The 22,517-nt window shown below is 40.5% G+C and overlaps 1 protein-coding gene across 5 annotated transcripts; it reads left to right on the top strand.

Annotated features, from left to right (window-relative positions):
• Positions 1–2,771: 2,771 nt before the first annotated feature.
• TBPL1 (TATA-box binding protein like 1) lies at positions 2,772–16,182 on the top strand. 5 transcript variants are annotated; one of them, XM_053972854.1, is made up of 7 exons: positions 2,772–3,268; positions 8,980–9,166; positions 9,793–9,875; positions 10,746–10,809; positions 12,494–12,597; positions 12,697–12,791; positions 15,665–16,182. In XM_053972854.1, the coding sequence occupies exons 2-7, from the start codon at positions 9,032–9,034 to the stop codon at positions 15,733–15,735; spliced, it is 552 nt and encodes a 183-aa protein (XP_053828829.1). In that variant the 5' UTR covers positions 2,772–3,268; positions 8,980–9,031; the 3' UTR covers positions 15,736–16,182. The 5 variants fall into 5 exon arrangements, with proteins under 5 accessions (XP_053828829.1, XP_053828827.1, XP_053828828.1 ...); XM_053972852.1 differs by lacking the exon at positions 2,772–3,268 and adding an exon at positions 3,306–3,417; XM_053972853.1 differs by lacking the exon at positions 2,772–3,268 and adding an exon at positions 3,775–3,880.
• The last annotated feature ends 6,335 nt before the right edge of the window (positions 16,183–22,517 follow it).

Here is a 22,517-nt window from a genome sequence, read left to right as displayed (position 1 = left end):
GATTCCCTCCCTGACTGACTTCTTCCTCATTCCCTGATGGCTGCCAGCCAGAGATGTCTCATAATTAACCTGCAGTATCATGTTTGCAGCTGATGACCATTTCACACAAGGTCACTTCCATGGAACATCCACAACACTGGTTGCTCCTGGGTACTTCCTCTTCAAACATGAATACTTTAATGCAGTCTTCCACTCAGACACCACAGTATTTACAATATAGCTACATAAAACTCTCCAGCCAGCCTTCATTGTGGACTGCCTCAGGGGGTCATCCAGCTTTCTTCTCTTCCCCCTACACTTTCCCATAATCTACCTTGCACAGGATCTTATCTGACTGAACATTAATCCTGTAAAAATAGAAAAAAAAAAAACCAGATAACCAGGCATTTGCTTCAGTCTGAAGAGTGATTTCCTTTTACAGAAACCTGAAGATACAGCTGAATAACCACATAATGAAATTGCATCTTCATTCAGTCTCACTGCTATAATTACTGAACAAAAAACATCATGTGCAGTGTCCTAAATAAAGTTCAGTTACCTTGTTTTTACTGCACTCTTACTGATAGCCCCAAGCAGCCCACGATTCCATGCTGCAGAATGTCCAAGCACAGGAAACACCCTCCCCACATCTCCATCTCCTCTTTATTTCCCAAACAAGGGATTGCAAAATAAAGTCACAGCGGAATGAAATCACGTAGTAAGAAAGTGACAGCATCAGAAATGGCCTCTGAGCCTTCTCTGTCTGATGTCATACAGCATCTGGTAAGTTAGAAGCTCATAAAGATCCAGATCGTTGGCTTCTCAGTCATACTAGTGGAGGAAGCCACGCAGCCAAGTTAGAGTTGCATGGAGTAATGGAGACCAGGAAGAGCAGGAGAAGGCAAGGAGAGGACAACCCAACCAGTTTTGTAAACTATATAGGTATAGAATAAAATTGCAGCACAACTGATAAACTTACAAGTCAAATTCGGTAGGTGCCAAATCACCTTATTTGCATTCCACGTTTGTGTGATCATAGCTACTTGCTTATATTTGCACATTTTCCAAATATATATCTAAAGATGCAATCTTCTAAACATGTCCTAGTCTAAACAGGAAAAGCTCAGGCTGACAAAGCAGTCAAAACTTTGAAATTATTAGGGTTCATCTCTTAATCAGCAAAAATAATTTTCTTAACATCCAGGAACAACTGCACTATTGTGAGGACTATGTGCTACAAAAAGTTATACCCTGAAAAGAGCAAGCGTGTGGAGACAGACAGTGGTAGTGTTTGCTTGCAGACATTTTGTTTTGAATTTCTGTAGACCTTAAAGGCTATGCTGAAAAAAACATAAGCTTAATCAAAATTCAAGAAAAATCGGGGTTTATAAAGATTTTCTTCATAACTTGCCAATGTGATCGGCTATTCAGAAAAAAATAAATCAGCATCTGTTATGATACAGCCATCCAGAATCTGAAAGAACTGTCAGAGTGAAGACATCACAGCACTCTACCCCACTTTGGCTGTGTAATTGTAATGACTCAGAGCCTGAAGCCCATAAAGAACAAAACCAGCCTTAAGGCACTCTGTAAAAATGCTGGAGATACCGTGCAGAGTTACTGAACTATGGTAAATTCAGAATCCTGGTTTCCAAAACCATGCCTTGCCTGTGTTCAGCCGAAGGCGGGGGATCCGTGTCTGTGGGAAGCCACAGGGTGGCAGCGCTGCCCCACGCCGGTGTGCAACTAGCCTGGGAACAGGAGCACCAAACCATGTCCTCGCAGATTATTTGAAGAGAGAACTTGAAATACTTATTTTTGACAGGCGAACCTAGTCATGCATTTCAAGAATTAAACTGAATCTAGCAGAAGAAAACACACCAACTCTTAAAGAATTCAAAATTTGAATTTCATACTGTTTCTTCTATCCTAATTAAAGCTATTTTGCTACCACGTCACATAAGCAAAGTACATAATTACAGAACCTCAATTTCAGGAAATTTTCAATTCAGTGAATACTCTGCAGTACACCCATATAAATATACAACTATATAATTTTCATATAAAGACCAATATTCTTTCTAAATTTGAAGTCAACTTGACATCTGTTTCATTCATCAGTCTGGGTGATGAGTCCTTAATGGGCCACACTGCAGGCACATTCCTGGGCTCCCATGTAAAGCACAACAGCTTTTCCAAGAGAAAATGTAAGTGTAGCTGAACGGTAGTTCATCACAGGCTCTACTCCCTACAGGCAGCACCAGTGGGACAGTGCCAGATTTAAAGGACCGTCCTGGACAGAGACAACCAGTGGCATCCAGGCACTCACACTGTGTCCTCATGTCCCATTCTGTCCACCCTCTAGGCGTGCACCATGCAGTGACCAGAGTCCTGCTGCAGTGCAACACGCACGTATGGAGCGGCAATACTGGCAGCGTGCTGTTGCGGCGAGCCCTGCTGCCCGCTGGCTCCCGTCAGACCAAGGCTGACCGCTCGGTTCAGTCAGAGTGCGTGCGGAGCCGCCAGGCCAGAGACCGGGGGGCTGCAGCAAGATAAAGAGGTGCCAAGGCCAGCACCCACAGAAACGCCTGGTGCGTGCCACGAGCGTTCACAGCGTCTGAGCTGAAAACTGCATCCGCTCTCCAGCGGCTTCGCTGGCAAACCCGCTCCCTTGGACGTGGTCGAGCTGGAGCCTGTTATCAGTTTTACAAGCTTTAGGATACGAGACAATGGCAGAAACTGATGCACAGGAAGTTCCAGCTGAACATGAGGAAGGACTTCTTTATTGTGCGGCTGACCGCGCATTGGAACAGATTGTCCAGGGAGGTTGTGGAGTCACTCTCACCGGAGATACTCAAGAACCGTCTGGACACAATCCTGTGCCACGTGCTCTGGGACGACCCTGCTTGAGCAGGGGGGTCGGACCAGATGACCCACTGCGGTCCTTTCCGACGTGCCCCGCTCTGCGACTCCGTGCGGAGCCGCGCACGGCGGGCCCGTCTCGGGGCGTACGGCGGCTCCGGGGGCGGCGGACGACAGCGGAAGCGCTGCAAGCGCGGCCCCCTCCGTCCCCTCCCCCTCCCTCCCTCCCGCCGCCGCGACTTCCGGCGGCCGCTCTAGCCGCGCCGCGTCTATGCCCGCGGCGCTGGGGGATGTTTATTGTCGCGGGGAGTCGGCCCAACACCCGGAACGCCGCCGGGCGACCGGCACCCACTGACCGCCACCGCGCTGCGCCCTGCCCTGCCCTGCCCCGCCCCGACCGCCGCCCGGCCGCCCGCCCGCCCGCACGGTAACGGCCGCCGCCCGCCGACGGGCCGCGCTCCTCCTCCTCCTTCTTCCCCTCGCCGCCGTCTCGGGTCCGCGGGCCCGGCCGGAGCCGCCGCCGCCGTTGAGCCCCCGCGTCCCGTCCCTCTCCGCCGCTTCCCCTGCCCGGCCGAGGTGAGGGAGGCGGCGCGGGGCCTCCCCCGCCTCGCCGCGGCCCTGCCGGTGCCTCCCGCCGCGGTGCCGATCGCGCCCGGGGCGGGAGGGCGTGCGTGGCCGGGGCCGCCGGGGTAGGGAGAGGGAGGAAGGGGCAGGGCATCCTGCGGAGGAACGGCCCGTTCCCCGGCCGGCCCGCGCCCGGCCCCGAGGGCTTTGTGGCGGCCCCGTGCCCTGCGGCGGCCGATGCCCGCACACGCCGGCGCTGCCGAGCGGCGGAGCTCGGCGTGGCCAGGCCGCCTTGCTGCCTGCGCTTTGTTTGTGCCGTGCTGGCCGCAGAAGTTTCGGGCTGGGGTTGGGGGGGGAGAAGAAATAGTTGTTGACCAGAGCGTTGTGACGCTGGCGCATATAGGGCTTTGAGTGAGATTCCCAGCAGCGGGAATAGGAAGGGTACTCGTGCTTCCTCAGCTGGGACGCGCAAATGGTAAAAATGTTTGACTGGGATGGAGTGAGAGGCTTACGCGCTGCCTTAAAATATTTTATCACAGCTAAACATTTTTACTTTTCTTAAGACATTTCATCATGTTGGAATGGCCACCGAACTTGTTGGTTCAGACTTTTGCCGTACTTATGATGATTTTTCCACGTATTATAAAGACAAAAATTGTTCTTCTTAATGCTTGGCGTTCCTGGATGTTCTAAGGGAAAGATGGCACGAACTTGAGTTCGAATGCATCTTGCTTTGAATATGAATGGACTTTTTGATGAAAGAAAAATTTGAGGGAAATGGCATGTAATGAATTATTTAAAATATGCTTTCTTGTCTTGCTCGATATACTCTTTGGTTTTATTCTTGCAAATGGATTTATTTGTGTTGTATGACCCTACGGAGGTGCAGTAGGCTTATCCAAGAGCAGGACTGATGTGCTACTTGCTTATGATATAGCTGGTATTATCACGCCGTGCATGGATCTAATTGAACAAATCCCTGCTTTGACACTGGTTTTGCACGTATTTGAAAATTTTCTCCCCCAAAATATAAATAGTCATGACTCTGCAAATCCTGAAAGGTGAGAATAGTAGCTTCAAGATGGCCTTTTGCTTAGGCCCAGTTTAACTTGCCATTGCAACAGCAAGTAAAAGCATGCACCACCAGCACAATGGCTGTAACTAAGAAAGTTGTTTGGAGCAGAGGATGTTCTGCACAGACAATAGTAACTATGTTGCTCTTGTTTTCAGGGGGTCGTTCACTAGCCACTGGGACCTTACCGTGTCTAAGGATTCTAGCTAATTGCAGAGGTGTGTCACCTCCAGCGTTTCATATGGACCTGTTTCCTGAGGGGCTGAACAAAAATCTTTAAAAGTACATGTTCAGTGGAAGGATGTAATCATCTCGCTCCATTCCTGGCAGACTTTATTTATTCTCCCTTCTCATATGGAATCGTCCTGTAGAGGTTCATGTTAACTTCTTCAAAGATGCCTTTCAGGCCTTAGTTTGACAAATGTCTACTGACACAGTAGTGACCAATATCCTTTCAGCTGGGCTGTTGGAATTGTTTGTGGAGTTGGTCAGTTTGTGAACTGCTTTGGAGAAAGGTTAAAAATAACCACTAAAAGTTGCTTATACTTAGGCTGATGGTGAAAAAGGTGTTTATTAAACTGTTCTGACATTAACATAACCATTGTTACATATCCCCCATCTACCTTTATAGCTCTGAGTTTCTTGGATCAAAGGTAGTCAAGAGCTTAAAATAATACTTTGTTTATATACCCCATCCCAAGTGCCTTTCCTTTTTCTTTGATGATGGTGCTGTGGTTGGTTTGGAACTTTCTGAAGACAGACTGCTGGCTTTTTTAGGATTGTAAGATTTCCGTGCAGGGTGTTTTGTCTTCACGTGTGTTTATAAAGTATCTAAAATAGTACGTCTATGATTCTGACAGTGGATGTAGAGGTAATGCTTTAAGAACTTGAGTGGTCATTCCTCCCTCCAAAGTATTTCTTATTCTGTGGAGTTTCTCTAGTTTCAGTGTAGGATACATTACAGTGTCAAATATCCTTGCATTAGCTTTTGTTGTTGTTTTTATTTTTGTGTTATCATGCTTATTCTATTTACTTTTATTTCCTTCGTTTTTGTTTTTTTTTCTCTTCGGGTAATATTCCAGATATATCCCTGAAATCTATGTTGAAAAGAAAGAATGATGCTCTAAAATGTCCCTGATAAAACAAAATAATGCAAACTTCTACAGAGATGTATTTCAACTTGTTTACTCTGTCAGGGTAGATTGTGTTAAGCTGGTGTAAAACAATTTGAAATCAAAGTTACCTAGTTTCTTGTGTTGGAGAAAGTCAAATGAAGTACATAATCTAAAAGAAATGCTGTACATGTAGGCAAATTTTTTTCAAATTTATTATTGAATTATTAAATTAGCATTAGCTGTCAAAACATCATTTTAGAAATGAGATCTGGATTGCCAAAATTCTACAGTTCAGATGAGACAACCTTCAAAGGGCAAAATTAATCACCAAAACTTAAGCTGAGCTCAATAAAATCAACTTAAGCATTTGCAAATCCAGAACTGGAAAGAGCCTGATGTTTGGTTTCTACTCAACCTCTGTTCTGCAAGTATAACTGCATAAGTATGGAATATAAATAGTCTTATAAGTAGGGAGCACTATTTTCCCCATTTTGCAGAAAAGATACAGAAATGCAGAAATTCAGGTTTTGGGAAATAACAGTCAGTGCTACGTTAGTGTGTATGAATAGCAGAGAATACAAGAGACAGCTGGGAAAGAGGAGGCTCAGAATGTTCCAGCTGGTCATGCTTGCTGGAGATATGTGTAAATAAGAGCAACATCTTTCTTTCTTGGACATTATTAGACCTTTTTTGCAAATATGTTCATCAGATTTTTTTTATGTAGTCCATGTATTTTTATTTTTTTAAGAAAGTTTAAGTTGCTTTTCTTCTTGTGGTTCCTCTGAATTTGAAGTTATTTAAGGCTTCCAAAAGGAAGGTAACAGGACATCTTCTCCATAGATTATTTTTTCCTTTGTTGTAAGTAAGGCATGAGACATTAAAATGAAAGCTTAAGTCAAAGACTGTGATATGTTAATGCTTGCTTACTGCTTGATCACAAGTATCCAAGCCTAGAAACATTTTGGTTTACCCAATCTTTCCAAACCATGCCTTGGAAGAGTTTTAACATTGTGTTTGTATGCTTAATCGGAATGGCTGTGTTCAAAATCATTGACATAATATATACAATTTAAAATTAAAAAGCCCCTCCCTTAGTATCTGTTGTCTTGAACTTTCAGAGCATGGCTAATTAAAATGGGGACACACCACTGTAATCTGTATAATTTTTCTTCTCTTTGTATCTATGCAAGTAGATTGTACTTCTAACCAAGAGACATTGTAATTGCTGAAAACATCCTTACTGACAGCTCCACAGCCGCCTTTTTGCCTTAATAATAGATCTTTTCCTTTTAAATTGTAATTTTCTTCTCTTTCCAACCACTTTTTCCTTTGTTCTGAATGAGCATGTGACTTTTCTCCCTGGATCATTTTAAGATAAGCCATGTTTTATGGGCACATTATCATACAATACTATGGTTGCTTAGATGTTAGCAACCTTTTGGTGGCGTTATGCACGAATCTGATGTTCTTTCAGAATGTAGAGACTGAGTGTGCCAGCAGATGCTTGCTGATAATTGGGAGATGCTGCTGATTGGAGGTATCTTGTTGACAATCTTTCCTGGGTTCCAGTAAGAGCCAGGAGTTAGAGCCAGGGTGGAAAACAAATGCCGCTCTGAAGATGCCACGGGTTCCAGCTCCATTCTGGCCCTGCCTGCATGCCATTCAAAATCTGCACATGTGCTATCTTTGGATCTGGTGCCATAAATTACTTTCCCAATCTGTAGCAGTCCATCAAAACCAGATGGGATAACTAATATCTAACTTTGAGGATTCATGTAATTTTTGGTTAAATAGAAAGATTTTAAAAGGGATCTGGGAGTACTAATTAGTTACTGTTTGTTCTCTTCTTTGCCTGCATTTCCTCCACCCCCACACATAACCTTTGGTTTTTCTGTTTTCCTCTTGCTGTTTCTTCATCTCTTTTCTGTATTATCATTCATCTTGCCTTTTCTTATACTGGACAAGCCAACAATTACAGAATAATTCTTTCAGCATAGAACAAGCTGCAGAGTGTAAGCAGTAACCACCACAGCAGTTGACACAGTACGTTGTGCACATCTGCCGTGTAGTTTGTTACTTCTGTGTTATCAGTGAATGGTAGTCAAAGATGCACCTTGAGTTCTCCATTACAGACTATGTCATGATGTTTAGTCAGATGAAAATACTGATAATAACATTAATGTTGTATCTTGAAGATTTCTAATATAGAACATAAGGCCAAAACATTGAAAGTGATATAAATACATCATAGTCTGCTAGGTATGTTACTGGTCTTGATGCATAGTGTCCTGCTTCTTTCATGGCAATGACCATGTGGAGCATTTCACATATGTGACAGTTTTTCTTTGATTTTGTTCTTTGCTTTCCTTTTTGTTTAGTTTGGATGAAATACTGCTAGAAGGTTTATATAAGTCCTTTTCGCTGTATACCAGTGATCTTGCTCTTGTCACCTCTCATTTCTTCACCTGAGATCTATCTGAGATGCCTGCTGTCTTGGCTTTGTATGGTTACAGAAGAGATGTCGGGTGTACTTGGACTGGGATGAGTGGTAGCCCAGCTGCTGGTGTTAGGATTCTCTTTCCCAGCTGACGTGTGTATGGGGAGTGCCATCTTTGATGAGCATGGGCAGCCTGGATGCTTCCTGGGTGCCTTAGGTTTGCAGTGCATGTGCTGGGCGGCCATCCTGTGCCATCACTGTTACCCGTGCTTTTCCTCAGGAACATTCCATCTCACTCTGCCCGTACAGTACCTTCCTGTGGGCAGTGCAGACAGTCAGCCCCGGCTGCTGCTGCCACCAGGACATTTTGTGTAGTTTGCTTTGAGCTATTATTGGGAGAGATAGGCCAAGAGTGCTGGAGGAAGATGGGAAAGCTGTGGTAGCAGGCTGTCTACAGACTGCAGTTTGTGTAACCGGTGTTAGTTCAAAGTTATTCATAGGCTCATCCATTCCAACACAAATGTCAAACTGTTCAGAATTATCAGCTTCAGCAGTCAGAGAAGTGTATTTCCTGAGGTGTCTAATGACATCCTCAAACAAGCTGAGGAAAGATTATCCACTGGAGCTATGGAAGAAGTTTCAGTAATCTTTACAGTGTGTTAATATACTTAGTAAGAATTGTAACATATTTAACTGGCAATTTAAAATACTCATATATATATGTATGTATATGCACTTCATTTCTGTTAAGTTTGGCAACATGGCTTTGAACAAGTTACGTCCTATTTTCTAGCACAAAAGATGCAGACCTTCCCCTCCCCTCACACTGTTAAATGAGTCAGAGTGTAGTGACTTCTGCTTCTTGTATCTTTTAAGGGGCAAATGTATACAATGATATTAACAGGCAATTTTCTATTGTTGTGTTTAATTTTATCATTTTTGCTTCTCAGGATGTGATCTTCGTGGTGAGCTGGTGGGAAAATTGAGTTGTAAATCACCCCAATGGATGCAGACAGTGATGTTGCACTGGACATTTTAATCACAAATGTAGTGTGTGTTTTTAGAACAAGATGTCATTTAAACTTGAGGAAGATTGCATTAGAGGGAGCAAATGTGATATACAAGCGTGATGTTGGGGTAAGAGATTCAGCATACCTCAATTATCTGTTTTTAGAAATGTTCCTTAAGCTAAACATTCTTCTGCCTAATACCTGTGTATGGTGGATAGAGAAAAGCAGAATTTTCTTTCTCTACTTCTCTTGCTGTAGGTATTTAGTTACTAATACATTACTTGTACAGAAATGGGAGTGATGAAATGCTGTCTCAGGAGACAGCACTTGGTGAGGTGAATATTGGGTACAAGGTATGTGATGAGGCCTGTTATACCTCAGGGTCTGTTTTGCCTCCCAAAATTTGATGGCTGTGTCAAGAAAATATATCTTGATACGGAGTCAGCAATGTCAAATCACTGTAATAAGAAAAAAATCAGCATGGTACTTTTAGTTTTCAGCTTTTTATTCAGTGAAAAATACCTTCATTTAATCTATTTTGTGTACACTGAATCATTGGCTATTTCATGCTTATTTTGTTCTTCTCAGGAGCTAGGCTTTTTAATTACTAAAAGAGATGAAGGAGCAGTTCAAGCCTATCAAACTAAAGGGAGCTTTAGTGTAACTTTAGTTGATTTGGATAATAGGTAATTTTTTTTCTAGTATGAAATTGAATTACTGCTAATTTCCAATTTTTCTACTTTTCTTTTTTAGAAGGTTTTAATGAAGCTTAGGAAACCTAGGATTACGGCCACAATTTGGTCCTCAGGAAAAGTTATTTGCACAGGAGCCACAAGGTGAGTTCATGAAGGTTCTTTCTCTAGCTCTAAGTCCTTGTATATTTTAAAATACAACATTGTGGTACTTGCTGCTGCTTAAATTGGCTCATACTGGATCACATATAGCTCCTTGTATTTGGGAGGAAGTTTCATATGTGAAGTGTTTGTGTCAGATAGTGTTGAAATCTTAAACAACATAAGTTTAGCCTTCTTGGGAGAGCAGCAAGGAAAACTGCCTTGTTAAGAAAATCCTCGAGTGATTTAAGAAGCCTTTAAGAATTCTGTGTGTTTAGCTGGAAGTTGAAACTTGGGAAGGGATGACCTTTCCTGAGGATATCTCTTTATTTTTTCACAAAACCCCACCTGAATTTAATAAAGTGTTGAGGGACTGGAAAGAAGCAAAAGCAGACTCTCAGTTCAGAGACATCTGACACTCACTAAACTCTTAAGAGCTGAATTCCTTTAAGATATGTCTGCATTTCAAAGTAAGGAAAAGGTAAGTCAAAATAGTAAATTTGCATACTTTCTGTGTCTGATCTCTGTTCCAAAATTAAAGAGGATTGTTCCGGATGTTAACTCCAGACTACCCATGATCTTGTTTAAGGGTACTTAAAATCATGTATGATTAAAACATGTCTCTCACTTCAGCTTGAGCCAAGTGCCAAGATACTCCACAAACAGGGCATGAAGGACTCCATTGGAATGTCTATCTAGTTAAAATGTAATACTTACAGCAGGATGAAGTGAAGGCTGTCCATGAGATCATGGTTGATGTGCTACATTCTATAATGGTTCATTTTGTAGTCTGAGTAGCTATCGTGGCGTGTGTGTGCACAACTATATACTCTATTTCTGCTAATGCTAGATCCTTTTCTTTCTTCTTTATAGTGAAGAAGAAGCTAAATTTGGTGCCAGACGACTAGCTCGTAGTCTACAGAAACTAGGTTTTCAGGTAATTCTGATGAGAAATGACTTGAATGACTCAAACAATGCTGGTAGTTCATTTTTTTAGAAAGAAATAAAGAAGAGGGAGCGTAATGATTTAGCAGTTAATGTGCTTTCACTCAAATGGCCTTTTTTTGTCCAAATACATTTTCCAGATGCTGGTTAAAGAGAAGCTGTCCTGTTTTGTGGATTTGAGTTTTGTTTGGCAGCTCAGAGCAGTGGTTCTTCACTGGATAATGAACAACAACATTTGTTTAATATATGAACAGATGTCTCTTAGATAGAATTTACAATATCTCAAAAGATTTATTTGGAAAATGCTGAAACTATGGTAATTTGAACATAATTTTCACTCATTTCTAATGGAATAGCAGATACATTTCCATCTGAATAAGGGCAGGTTTGAGCTTCTTAAATTAAAGAGAAAGGAAGAAAAGTGCTCCTGCACTGTCATGTTGCACAGCTGAAAATCTGCCAAATAAAATACTTAGGACAGGAAACACCCTCTTTAATCTGGTTTTGGGTTAACATTACCAGTCAGAAACACCACTTGTATTTCATAGTAAGGGTTGAAAAACAGCAACATGAACTACTTAAAATTACACAATTTGGTGCTCTAAAACTTCCTGATAGTCTGTTGTGCTGTTTACACACAGGTTCAATTTAGGGACAGACAATTAAATAGACACAGTAGCTGTCATTTTCAGGGAAAGACTACTTTTGATTATAGTACATAAAGGCAGTGGTGGCAGCCTATGCTGGTAATGCTGCATCAGAGCCCAGCAAAAGTGTGACACTCCTACTTGTCACAAATGTGTACTTTGGACCCAGCCCTTTAAAGTTGGAATGGAATGTTAAGTCAGTGAGGTGCACAGTACTTCCAGGGTGGAACACACCAAGTTTTGTCAAAAAGTGAGCAGTTTATATTTTGAAGATTAAGTTGATTTAAGACTAAGTTGCTTCTTTCTAGCTATATCTCTAGCTATCTTTCTAACTATCTTTCCAACTATCTTTCTAACATCTTTCTAAAAAGTGTAGATTAAAGAAGAACGGCCGTTTAAAGTTTAGGCAACCTCAGAAAACGAGCAAAAGTTTCCCCAGTGACATTGCCAACACTGACCTGTCAGCAGTGCAGTTTCTTTGTAGAGCAGTTGTCTGTTGGCTATTTTGTTGTCATCTAGAGTAGAAAACCAGTTTGCTCTACTGGCATTTAAAGCAAAACAGTTGTCACCTTTTTCCTTATTCTTAGCTTTAATGCAAATGGTATGTAGCAACAAGGCATTAAAGAAATTCACAACAATATTTAATCTTTTTCTCTGCTTCCTTTGCTATTCCATGAGCTGTTAAATTTAGTTGATTTTCAGTGGGGAGGTGTTTAGTACAGCAGTTTGAGTTGTTTCTGCATCTCATCCTTAAACTGTACTATAACCATGCTGCTGTAGTGACCATGATACAACTCAGTTGTACAACCCAGTTCAGCAGTTAATCCACCACAGAAGGATAATATAAATATTCTGAGTCCATTAAGTACTCTTTAGATGCCTATTAGAAAAGCATCAGTCTCAAGATTCTAATTTTGACTCATCAAAATATTCTAAGTAGTAGCCTTGTCTTTTTTTTTTTTTGTTGCAACCCATGCATCTGACTTGCTGTAAATTTCTAATGTATTTTTTTCCATCTCTTTTGAAAAGGTAATTTTCACAGATTTTAAAGTTGTGAATGTTTTAGCAGTGTGCAACATGCCCTTTGAGATCAGATTGCCGGAATTTACAACGAATAACAGACCTCATGCGAGGTACGTAGGATTTTAAAGAATTTTAGTCCTGGAATACTTCTTAAGCTTTTATTTTTCAGTTCTAGATCTCTCTTTTTTACTTTTAATTTTGTTTTCTAGTTATGAACCAGAACTTCATCCTGCCGTGTGTTACAGAATAAAATCTCTCAGAGCTACCTTACAGATTTTTTCCACAGGCAGTATCACAGTTACAGGTATTTTAATGTCAAAAAATAAATATTTAACTTGTTGGGAATAATTAACTTTAGAGCCAGTAGGTTTGGGAAAGCAAGATGTTTAAAACAGTCAAAAGATAATGTTGAAAGTATTTAGTTTCCCTGCGCTAGCACCTAGTTTGTTTTTTAGTGAAAGTGCCAGAAGAGTTGTAGGGAAAGTGTTATTATTGGGTGGTTCAAAAAATTAGTTAGACTGGATGTACACAGTCTGTTTTTTTTTTAATGAAACCAAAAGTAAGATAGCACTTAAGAATGCAGGTAATTATTGTTTATTTAAATATTTCAATTTTCTTCCTTTTTTCTTCCATTTGTAGAGATGTACACTGCATTTAGCATTAACATCCCTTTCATATATACACATTTGCAAACTTCAGATTTATGGAAACTCATAGGATAGTATAGCATTTTGTCATAAATGAACCTGACCAATATTTGCAGTTGTACAGACTTGTGCTCTCTTCTGTTAAAGCTCAGCTAAGAGAACCACCACTGAATCACAGGCATCACTGCTTTTTCCCATGTAGTCAGAGACATGGTTGTCCTGGGTCTTGGAGAAGCCAGCCATTTTTTTCTTCTCTCTTCATCATTTTCATTTTTCATTTTCTTTTCTGTTTGCTTGTGAGATGTTCGCCATCAGTGTCCATGTACAAGAAGTCAGATTTTCAGAGAATACATGTTAAAATGCTACAAAACCAAAAAAAATCATTTTGTGTCACTTTAGCAACAATTATGTCTTGCAGTTGTTAGAGCTCAGCTACTGGTTCAGAAGCTGGATACAGATTTTTCTTATTTTCACAGCTTAATTGCTCAACAAATGCCTATGTTTATGCAGAACATTTCCAACAAGATATTGGAATCAATGTTTTCTAAAGAAGACAAACTTCCATCATATTCAGTAATCTAAAAATGAAGAGCTAAAAAGTATTTCAGGATTGCAGTATATGTTCGGAACAGTGCAACTGGTCTAGCCAAAACTAGAAACTAAATTTAAAATAAATAAGAAGCCTTAGTATCACTGCAGTGATAAAAATCTCTCAGCATGTCTTGTCAGCCTCCTAATGAGATTCAGCTTCTCTGTAAAATTCTTATTCATTGCTTACAAAATCACTTCCATATTTTTAGAATTTTCCTTTCAAATAGGAAGGTAAATATGGTAAACATAGAAGTTTTGCATCCTTCTAGTTTAGTTGTAGCGGTGAGTTTGAAAAACTAACTCAGACCTCTGTTGATTTTCTAGGCTTCTGCTTTGCCTCTCTTCTAGAGGAAAAAAATGTCTTGAGTCTTACGCTTCTTATTCTAAAAATTATTTAAATTACTTTTCAGCCGTAGTACACTCCTTCTCAAGTGTGTTCAGATGAAGTTTCTTTTAAAGATTCATGTTTCTGTAGTACTAGTACTTGTAATACCTCTTCCTTAGAGAATTTTGAGATATATAATTAGAAATGTTAGAAAAAAACCCATGAAAGTGAGTTCTTTTCATGAGACAAGTATAAAAAGATTTTGTTACTTTCATAAAAGATAATAAAAATCACTAGGATGTAATAGAAAGAAGTATTATTTCTTTGACTCTGAAATGAAAAATGAGGGGGTTGTTTAGGGAGGTTGTGTTGTTTTGTTTTGTTTATTCCTTCTCTTATATGCCCTAGAATGATGATCCGGTTTTTACATCCCTTCAGCCTTAGAGAGAGTGGCATTTTTTTGCTGGAACTATTTGCCTACTCATATTCTCACTTTTTGAAGGCTTCTCCTTTCCTGACAACTTTCTTTTCTAATAGCAGCCAAATGTAAGGACGGTACAGTATCTCCCCAGAAGATGGGTATCTTTTACCAGGCTTGTTGTAGCTGAATGCTTCACTCAACCAGTTTGAAAATATAGGAAGAATCCTATTCTTGTCCATTTGATTTCTGACTGAGCATGTAAAACAATAATTACTTAAGTAACTTATGCTTAAGTTATTGTTTTTGTGAGTAATTTTGAACAGTTCTCTATACTTGGAAGAAACTTTTGAAGTCTAAAGTGGAGTTACAAAAACCCTGAGTTCCTACTTATCAAAGCATATGAGAAATTGCTGTTGTCCTTTACCTGCATCCCCAAGCTTCTATCCAGAATTAATATCTTCCACCATGTTACTACTCACTTATTTGCAATCTTACTTTTTCGTTGCATAAAGTGGTCTGGTACCACCAGCAAGCAATGCTAGGTAATTTTTCTTTTTCTTTGCCTGGATGCTCACAGATCATGTTAGATAACCTTGATATGCTTCTTCCTGAGATGATCAAACCATTCCCTGGCTTGCAGGTTTTGTCCTGAGATCAATGATGAAGCTATTTGCAAGTCTGTAATTTTCAAACCTAAAATAATCTTGCTTGAAATGTACTTCAGTTAAATCCAGCATTATTTAACAGTAGCTTTTGTTGGTAGGTTTTTAAACCAAGAGCAATAAGGGGCTAGGCTTGAAGAAATAAATTCCTAGAAGACTGACATAAGTAAAAGAACTTATTTTACCTCTGCCACTCAGCCTCTTCTCTGGGCTGTTTAAGCCAGTCAGTTGAAAATCAGCCAAGTTGTTATGAAATTAAATGACAGTATTATTTAATTGTAATCTATCCACTGACAAATGTAGAACATCTTTCAGATTTACAAGAAAAGACTTTCACATAAAAAGTGTTCAGAGAAAAACTGTTAAGTTAGGAGAAATGGGAAAAACTTATTATTGTCTGTGGTATGAAGTTGTGATTGCTAATAATATTAAGCTTTTTTTAAAGGTACTGTTGTTGTTCTAATTTCTGATTCCTTGCATTTTCTCTTCCTACTGCCTTTTTTTTTTTTTTTTTTTTAAACTATGTCTCAGGGCCAAATGTAAAGGCTGTTGCCAGTGCTGTGGAACAGATTTATCCATTCGTGTTTGAAAGCAGGAAATAAATTTTGTAATTCACCACTTGATGGTTAGGTTCCCTAACCGAGCACCTTCAAAGACTGCTGCACATTGGACTAAAAGCAAAAAGGAAAACTGGACCAACCACAGCAGAGGAATACAGACTCTTTTACTTGCTCATGGCCACAGTATAGACTCCAGTGCTTTTGGATTTTACTCTTAACAGTGCTGTATTGTAAAAACGGAAGTTTACAAGATATGAAATTGCTGCTTTTAAAAAGACATTCTATTTATTTTTGCAGTAATTTCTGTGTATTCATAAGCAAAGCTGTCACGATGTGCACTACCTTTAAGACTTTTTTTTTAGCTTGAGCTTGTGTTTTATTTGTGAATAGTCTTTTACATTTTTGTATGCTGAATATTGGGCACCAAAGAAGCTGTAAAAGTTATCTTTTTCACCTGATGAATGTGCACAAATAAAAGTTTGGAAAATATTTCTCTTCATACCTGTTCTGTTATATTCCTTCCCTTTTTATATTACAATTAAAATTGTATAGTTGCAAATTAATTTGAAACAATGTAAGAATAGTCTTTTGTTGATACCTTCTGTTTCTGTTTGTAGTATGTGTAAAACTTTGTGCTTGGGCTAGATTGAAATCTATCGTAGTTATGTATGTTTATCTGAGGATGAAATTTGGTTTGTTCCCAGTTCTCTTAACTACATGCCAGACTTCAAGAATTTTCTTGTTGTTACATGAAGAGAAGACATTTCTAAATATAATGGTCTATAGCAAGTGTTTTCTTGTAGATGAATCGTAGAATATGCTGAGTTGGAAGCGAGCAGTCAGGATCACCGAGTCCAACTCCTGGCCCTGTGCATGACACCCCAGGAGTCACACCCTGTGCCTGAGAGCAGTGTCCAAACACTTCTTGAACTCTGTCAGGCTGGTGCTGTCACCATTTCCCTGGGGAGCCTGTTCCAGTGCCCAACCACCCTCTGGGTGAATAACTTTTTCGTGATACCTATCCTAAACCTCCTCTGACTCAGCTTCACGCTGTTTCTTCAAGTCCTCTCACTGGTCATGAGAGTGAAGAGATCGGTACCTGCCCTTCTGCTTCCCCTCGTGAGGATGTTGAAGACCACAATGAGGTCTCTCCTCAGTCTCCTCTTCTCCAAGCTGAACAAACCAAGTGACCTCAGCCCCTCATAAGGCTTCCCCTCCAGACCCTTCACCATCCTTGTGGCCCTACCTTGGACACTTTATGATAGCTTAATTACATTATCAACTTATGAAGCTACTGTAGAAAAAAACAACTGCCTTGTCTACCTACTCAATGCAAAAGAAAAAAATTTAAATGTGAACTTCAGGAAATTGTTGTGCTTCAACGGGAGAAGATGTTGTGGTCACTCTAATCCAGCCCCAGCCTATTGCTGAATGATTAACACAGACCTTTTCTACACTCTTCTTACTGTATGCTGTTTTGATGACAGGAGCTGCCAACAAGCAGTGAAGCTTGATTCTGGCATGTATTATTATTGGTATTAATCTTGGACTTGGAAGCCAGTAGATGTTTCTCTCAGTAAGTGCACATTTGAAGCAGAAGAAAGGTGAATGCTTAAAAGTAACTGCAAATGCTACTTTTAAAAAGATACAATAAATATGTATAAATGTATGTATGTCTTTTTTCCCTATCTCACTGAAGAGAAGTGTAGCACTGCTCTTGCGTGCTGAAGGTAATGCTCAGTCCTAGGGGGTGCTAAAAATAGCAAACTGAGCTGTTACTGTACTGGAAATCACAGCTTCCAAAGAAAGGTGGAAGAACAGCTGGAGGAAGCAAATGCCTGGCATGATGGATTTCATCTGCCTGAGGGGGTGGTGTAGAACTTAAGGCTGTCCATAGTGACTTTGCGCAGAAAGTATGTAAAGGAAGGAGTAGTATGGGAAATGCTTCACCAAATCCCTCAGAACAAAAAGAAAGAAAACTTTGCCGTAAGTTGTAAGTGATATGTTCATAAAGGCCTTTTGGAACTCTGTGTCAGAGAATGATTTGGGTTAGAAGGGACCTTCAAGATCATCTAGTTCCAGCCCCCCTGCCATGGGCAGGGACACCTTCCACTAGACCAGGTTGCTCAGAGCTATATCTAACCTGGCCTTTAACACATCCAAGGATGGGGCATCCACAAGTCCAGGCAACCTGTTCCAGTGTTCACCATCTTCACAATAAAGAACTTCTTCCTTATACCTAATCTAAACTTACGCTCTCTTAGTTTAAAGCTCCTCCTCCTTGTCCTGTCACTACATGGCCTCTCCATGGTTCTTACAGGTTACCTTCAGGTAGTGGCAAGTCACAGGTCTTCTCTTTGTTTCCAGATGAACAATTCCAATTCTATCAGCCTTTCCTCGAAGGATATGGGTTCCATCCCTCTCATCATTTTGGTGGCCTCCTCTGGACTGATTCCAGCAGGTCATGTACTGGGACCCCAGAGCTGGATGCAGCACTGCAGGTGGGGTCTCACCAGAGCAGAGGGACAGAATCCCGTCCCTCACCCTGCTGGCCACACTGCTTTGGATGCAGCCCAGGATACAATTGTCTCTTTGGGATCCAAGTGTACATTGCTGGGTCATGTCCAACCTCTCATCCACCAGAACTCTCAAGTCCTTCTGGGCATGGCTGCTCTCAGTCTGTTCATTCCCAGCCTGTGTTGATACCAGGGGTTGCCTGGACCCAGGTGCAGCACCCTACACTTGGCTTTGTTAAACCACATGAGAGTTGCATGGGCCCACTTCTTGAGCTTCTGAGAGGGCTTATAACTATAAAATTATGAAGCTGAGTTCAACAGTCAGTGAATTCAATATAGCATGCTATGTGTAGGAAAGCTTGCTACACCTAAGTTTTCCAGTTTGTGTCAAAAAATGTGGACCTTGGCACTCCTGACGTAAATAAGGATTTTGTGTATAGTCAAAAAGCAATGAACAAACCACCATTAGGGAACACTAGTTATTATTATTACAATTTTAAAAAGGGAAAATCAGAAGGTATTTGAACATTGAACAAAATTGTAATGGGTTTTGAGGTACAAAGTGTAGTCCCAAAGTGATGAATGAGGATTTGGCCATTATAACTACAATAGCTGTCGTACATTAGGCTTGCCTCTTCAAATCAAATTACAAAGCTCTTGAGTGCTACCAGTGAATATCTGGAGCTTTTATGAAGCATATGTGTCTCCTAAATTTATCTGTGGAGAAAGAGGAACATTTTGCTTTGTTAGTACTGTCACATAGTGTGAAATCTGACTCTTAGAATAAAAATGAAAGCTAATAATGAGCTGCAATGTATTAAAATGGGCACTGGTTCTTTTGAAGTGCTGCCTAGATCCATGCTAGCAGTTTGAAGCCTTTGTAACAATCCATAACAGAGCCAAAAAGCACACTACCAAATTTGCAGGGTAATATTGAAGAGAATAATAGCAAATAAAAGATCCCTTGAAATGTATGCCCACCTGTCCTTCTAGCTCTAAGGGAGCCTTAAACTATGAAAACTACATTTTAAAACCTCTGATGATGGAAGGCATCTGCTGGTGTATGCTTATTCTCAGAGATATCACTGCTTTTCCTACTGCTCTAAATATGTAGGTCCCCACCTCAGTTTGGAATAGGCCCTGCTGCTGATGCTTTCTCCTGTGTGCACACACAGCCCTCCTTTCCCATCATCACCAGTTAGCATTTGTTCCTTTGCTGTGTTGTGCTGCCTCCACCCAGGCTCTCGCTACCAACTCCTGTATGCTCAATAGGAGATCCAGGCCAGACAGTGTGTCCCAGCGTGATGGCTCTCACCTCCAGTGTGGGAAGCAATGCTTTGGATAAACTTACCTGTCAAACATCTCTTCCTCAGTGACCAAGTTTCCCAGAGCATTGTTCATCTGTCCCTGGTTTCTCCATGTGGGTCCCCTGCAAAATTCCCCACAGTGCTCAGCTGTGGCACTGGCAGTGCCATAAAAAGTTAATTTCACATTCTTTACAGAGAAGGGTTGGTTCTATTTATACACCCCACTAAGGGCAGTAGATTGATAACTCTGACTCATTGCTGGCTTGTAGGTTGTCACAGCTACTGGAACTTTTCCTGCAGTTTCTAGCACCATTTTATCATTCTCTGACTTGCAGTTAGTGTTACCAGAGAAATTTGTGCTTTCGTTTTCAGAATTGTATGCTGTTTTTTTCATGGATTTGCAAAGTTTTGAATTCCAACCCAGTCTTTCCCAGTTTAGTGTGGCCTGCATATTTAATAAGCATATTCTGTTCTGTAATCCAGTCCATTGATGAAGACGCTGAATAATTTTAGATCTGGGACAAATTTCTTTGTGGAGTGCTTCAGAGATCCAGGGATGTGATTTGTAAAATGTATCCCTTTTTTCCCTTGTATTTTCACAATTGATGAGATGGTGAGTGCCAGCTCTGTGTCATCAGATGTGCAGGCTTTGTTATAAAAGACTGTACAGTTATGGCTATGTTTATAGGCTATATAAGACTAAGTCTGTAGGACTGCAATTGAGACTGTAGCTATAATGATTTTAAAAATCCTTGACTACAGCATCATCACTTGTAGGAGTTATCTGAAAGTCTATCACTGTCTCATCAGTAAAACCAGTATCGAAATTATCCCTTCTTCAGGAATATGGCATTTTTATTTATTTGTTTCTACACTAAATAGGTGTGCATAGGAAAAGTTTAGAAGAGCTTGCAATAGTCGCAAAACCCGTAACCTGGGGAGACAATTTCTATGGTATGTTCTAAGTTAAATTTGTTTTTATAAGAACATTCAGAAAATTTATTACAGCAGAGGATTGTCTGGAATGCTGAGAAAGATTTTGCAGAAGCCCCTTTCACTAAATACAATTTCATAGAAATTAAAAGCCAGTACAGACTTGGATTGTATGTGCAAACATCTGCTATCTGGAGGCAGCTATCAGAAAAGAGTACCAGCCAGAGCAAATGGGGACACAAAAGGAAATGCAAATAGTCCACTACCTGGTAAAGTCCAGGATCAGGAAATTGATTAATTTCCTGCAATATAGTCTTAAAATACAGTGACACTAAATATTACTGGATTTAATCCCAGGCACTTGTTAGTATAAGAATGATGTTGGCAGCATATTTGGAAGACTATCCAGAGTCACCTTAATATTTCTCATTCTGAAGTTGACTCAGTAGAATGCATGATACTGATAACCGTCCTCCGGCATAAACATGAAGCAGGTGAAGAGATTTTCATAGATATCAGTGCTATAAAATTAAGGCTCTCATCCTGAGGTAGCTAAATTTTTTGTGACTTCAGGCAAATAATGGCCTTGGCTTCAATAGTTTGTTTTCAGGTCTTGAACATCAGCTCACCATCTTGACTAGACTTGTGCATACAAATTTGTGATATCAGTATCTAGAAGTGCAACCATGTGAGAATCTGATCAGAACTGATCTGCTATACTCAGAAGTAAAACTTTATTTGTGTCAGTAAGTCACTTTTCCTTCAGTGCAGAACATAGTCAGGTGGTTTTAATGCTATGAGACAGCAAATAAAGTGGGATCACGTGCTTAGTTCAAACTAGTATCTGCACTCCAGCTGACTCTGTCAGTCTTCCAGCTGCCTCAATGAAATGCTGGAAGAAATGCCACTTTTTGGCTACAGAGACAGCCAACATGCTTTTAAAGATGCTTTAGTTTTTTTTCTTTAAACAAAGAACCACTTATTTATCTGCTATTATATATTTATCTACTGATCACTCTAACAGCATCTATTAACCCACTAAGAAAAAAATACCTATGTTCTTTTATGGGAGCCATATGGATAACCCTTTGTAGAGACTTGTTGAGTACTTTAGGATACACTTGCTAAGCAGTAACCAAGAAGTGGACATAATTTATGATCTGCAGTGATTACAGTTCCTTCCTGAACTCCCTGTGTGCTGCCATGTACCACAATTCTCACTTTCTGAGTCCAAAAGTCAAAGTCTAGTGTGCCCTGTTTATTTTGACATCAACTCTTCAGTTTCCAAATTTCCTGGAAATGAGAGGCCAAAGAAATCCTCTCTCCTCTTCTGTAAGGCCATCGTCAGTTTATATTACTTTATTATACAAATCATAGAATCAATAAGGTTGGAAATGAGCTCCAATATCATTGAGTTCAGTCTTTGACTAACCACCACCACGCCAACTAAACCACGGCACTAAGTGCCACGTCCAGTCGATTCTGGAACACTTCCAGAGAGGATGACTCCACCACCTCCCTGGGCAGCCCATTCCAATGCTTAACTGCCTTTTCAGTGAAAAAATTCTTTCAGATACCTAGCCTGGACCTCACCTGGTGCAACCTGAGGTTATTTCCTCTCAACCTGTCACTGATTGCCTGGAAGAACAGGCCTACCCTCACCTGGCTACAATGTCTTTTCAGCTAGTTGTAGAGAGTGATGCATTTAGTGTCCTGCATTAAACAATCTGACAATGTTTTCTGAGGAGTATTTCCAAGGTCACTGAATCCTGGCCCTACTGAGAAAATTTATGTAAAATTCCTCTTACAAGGTGACTGTCCTCTGTGTTACAAATAATTACGTTCAGCCAAACAAGATCCTTTTTCAAATCTTGTCAAGCTGAATCCTAAATTAATTTATAAAAAGGTTACACCAGTAGTTCTGCACTAATGTCATCCTTTGCATTCCATAGTTGTCCATTTTTTGGACATAGCATTGGACATAGCATTTTTTCCATAGCATTGTTTTCCCTAACTTGCCAACAGTTAACCCTTTTCAGCCCCATTTTTGCTAGCCTAAACAGACCTG

Source organism: Vidua macroura, chromosome 3 (genome assembly GCF_024509145.1).
Source record: "Vidua macroura isolate BioBank_ID:100142 chromosome 3, ASM2450914v1, whole genome shotgun sequence".
In the NCBI taxonomy this organism is placed as follows: Eukaryota; Metazoa; Chordata; class Aves; order Passeriformes; family Viduidae; genus Vidua; species Vidua macroura.
Note: the sequence above shows the minus strand (reverse complement) of the source record. Positions and strands in the feature narration are given on the sequence as shown.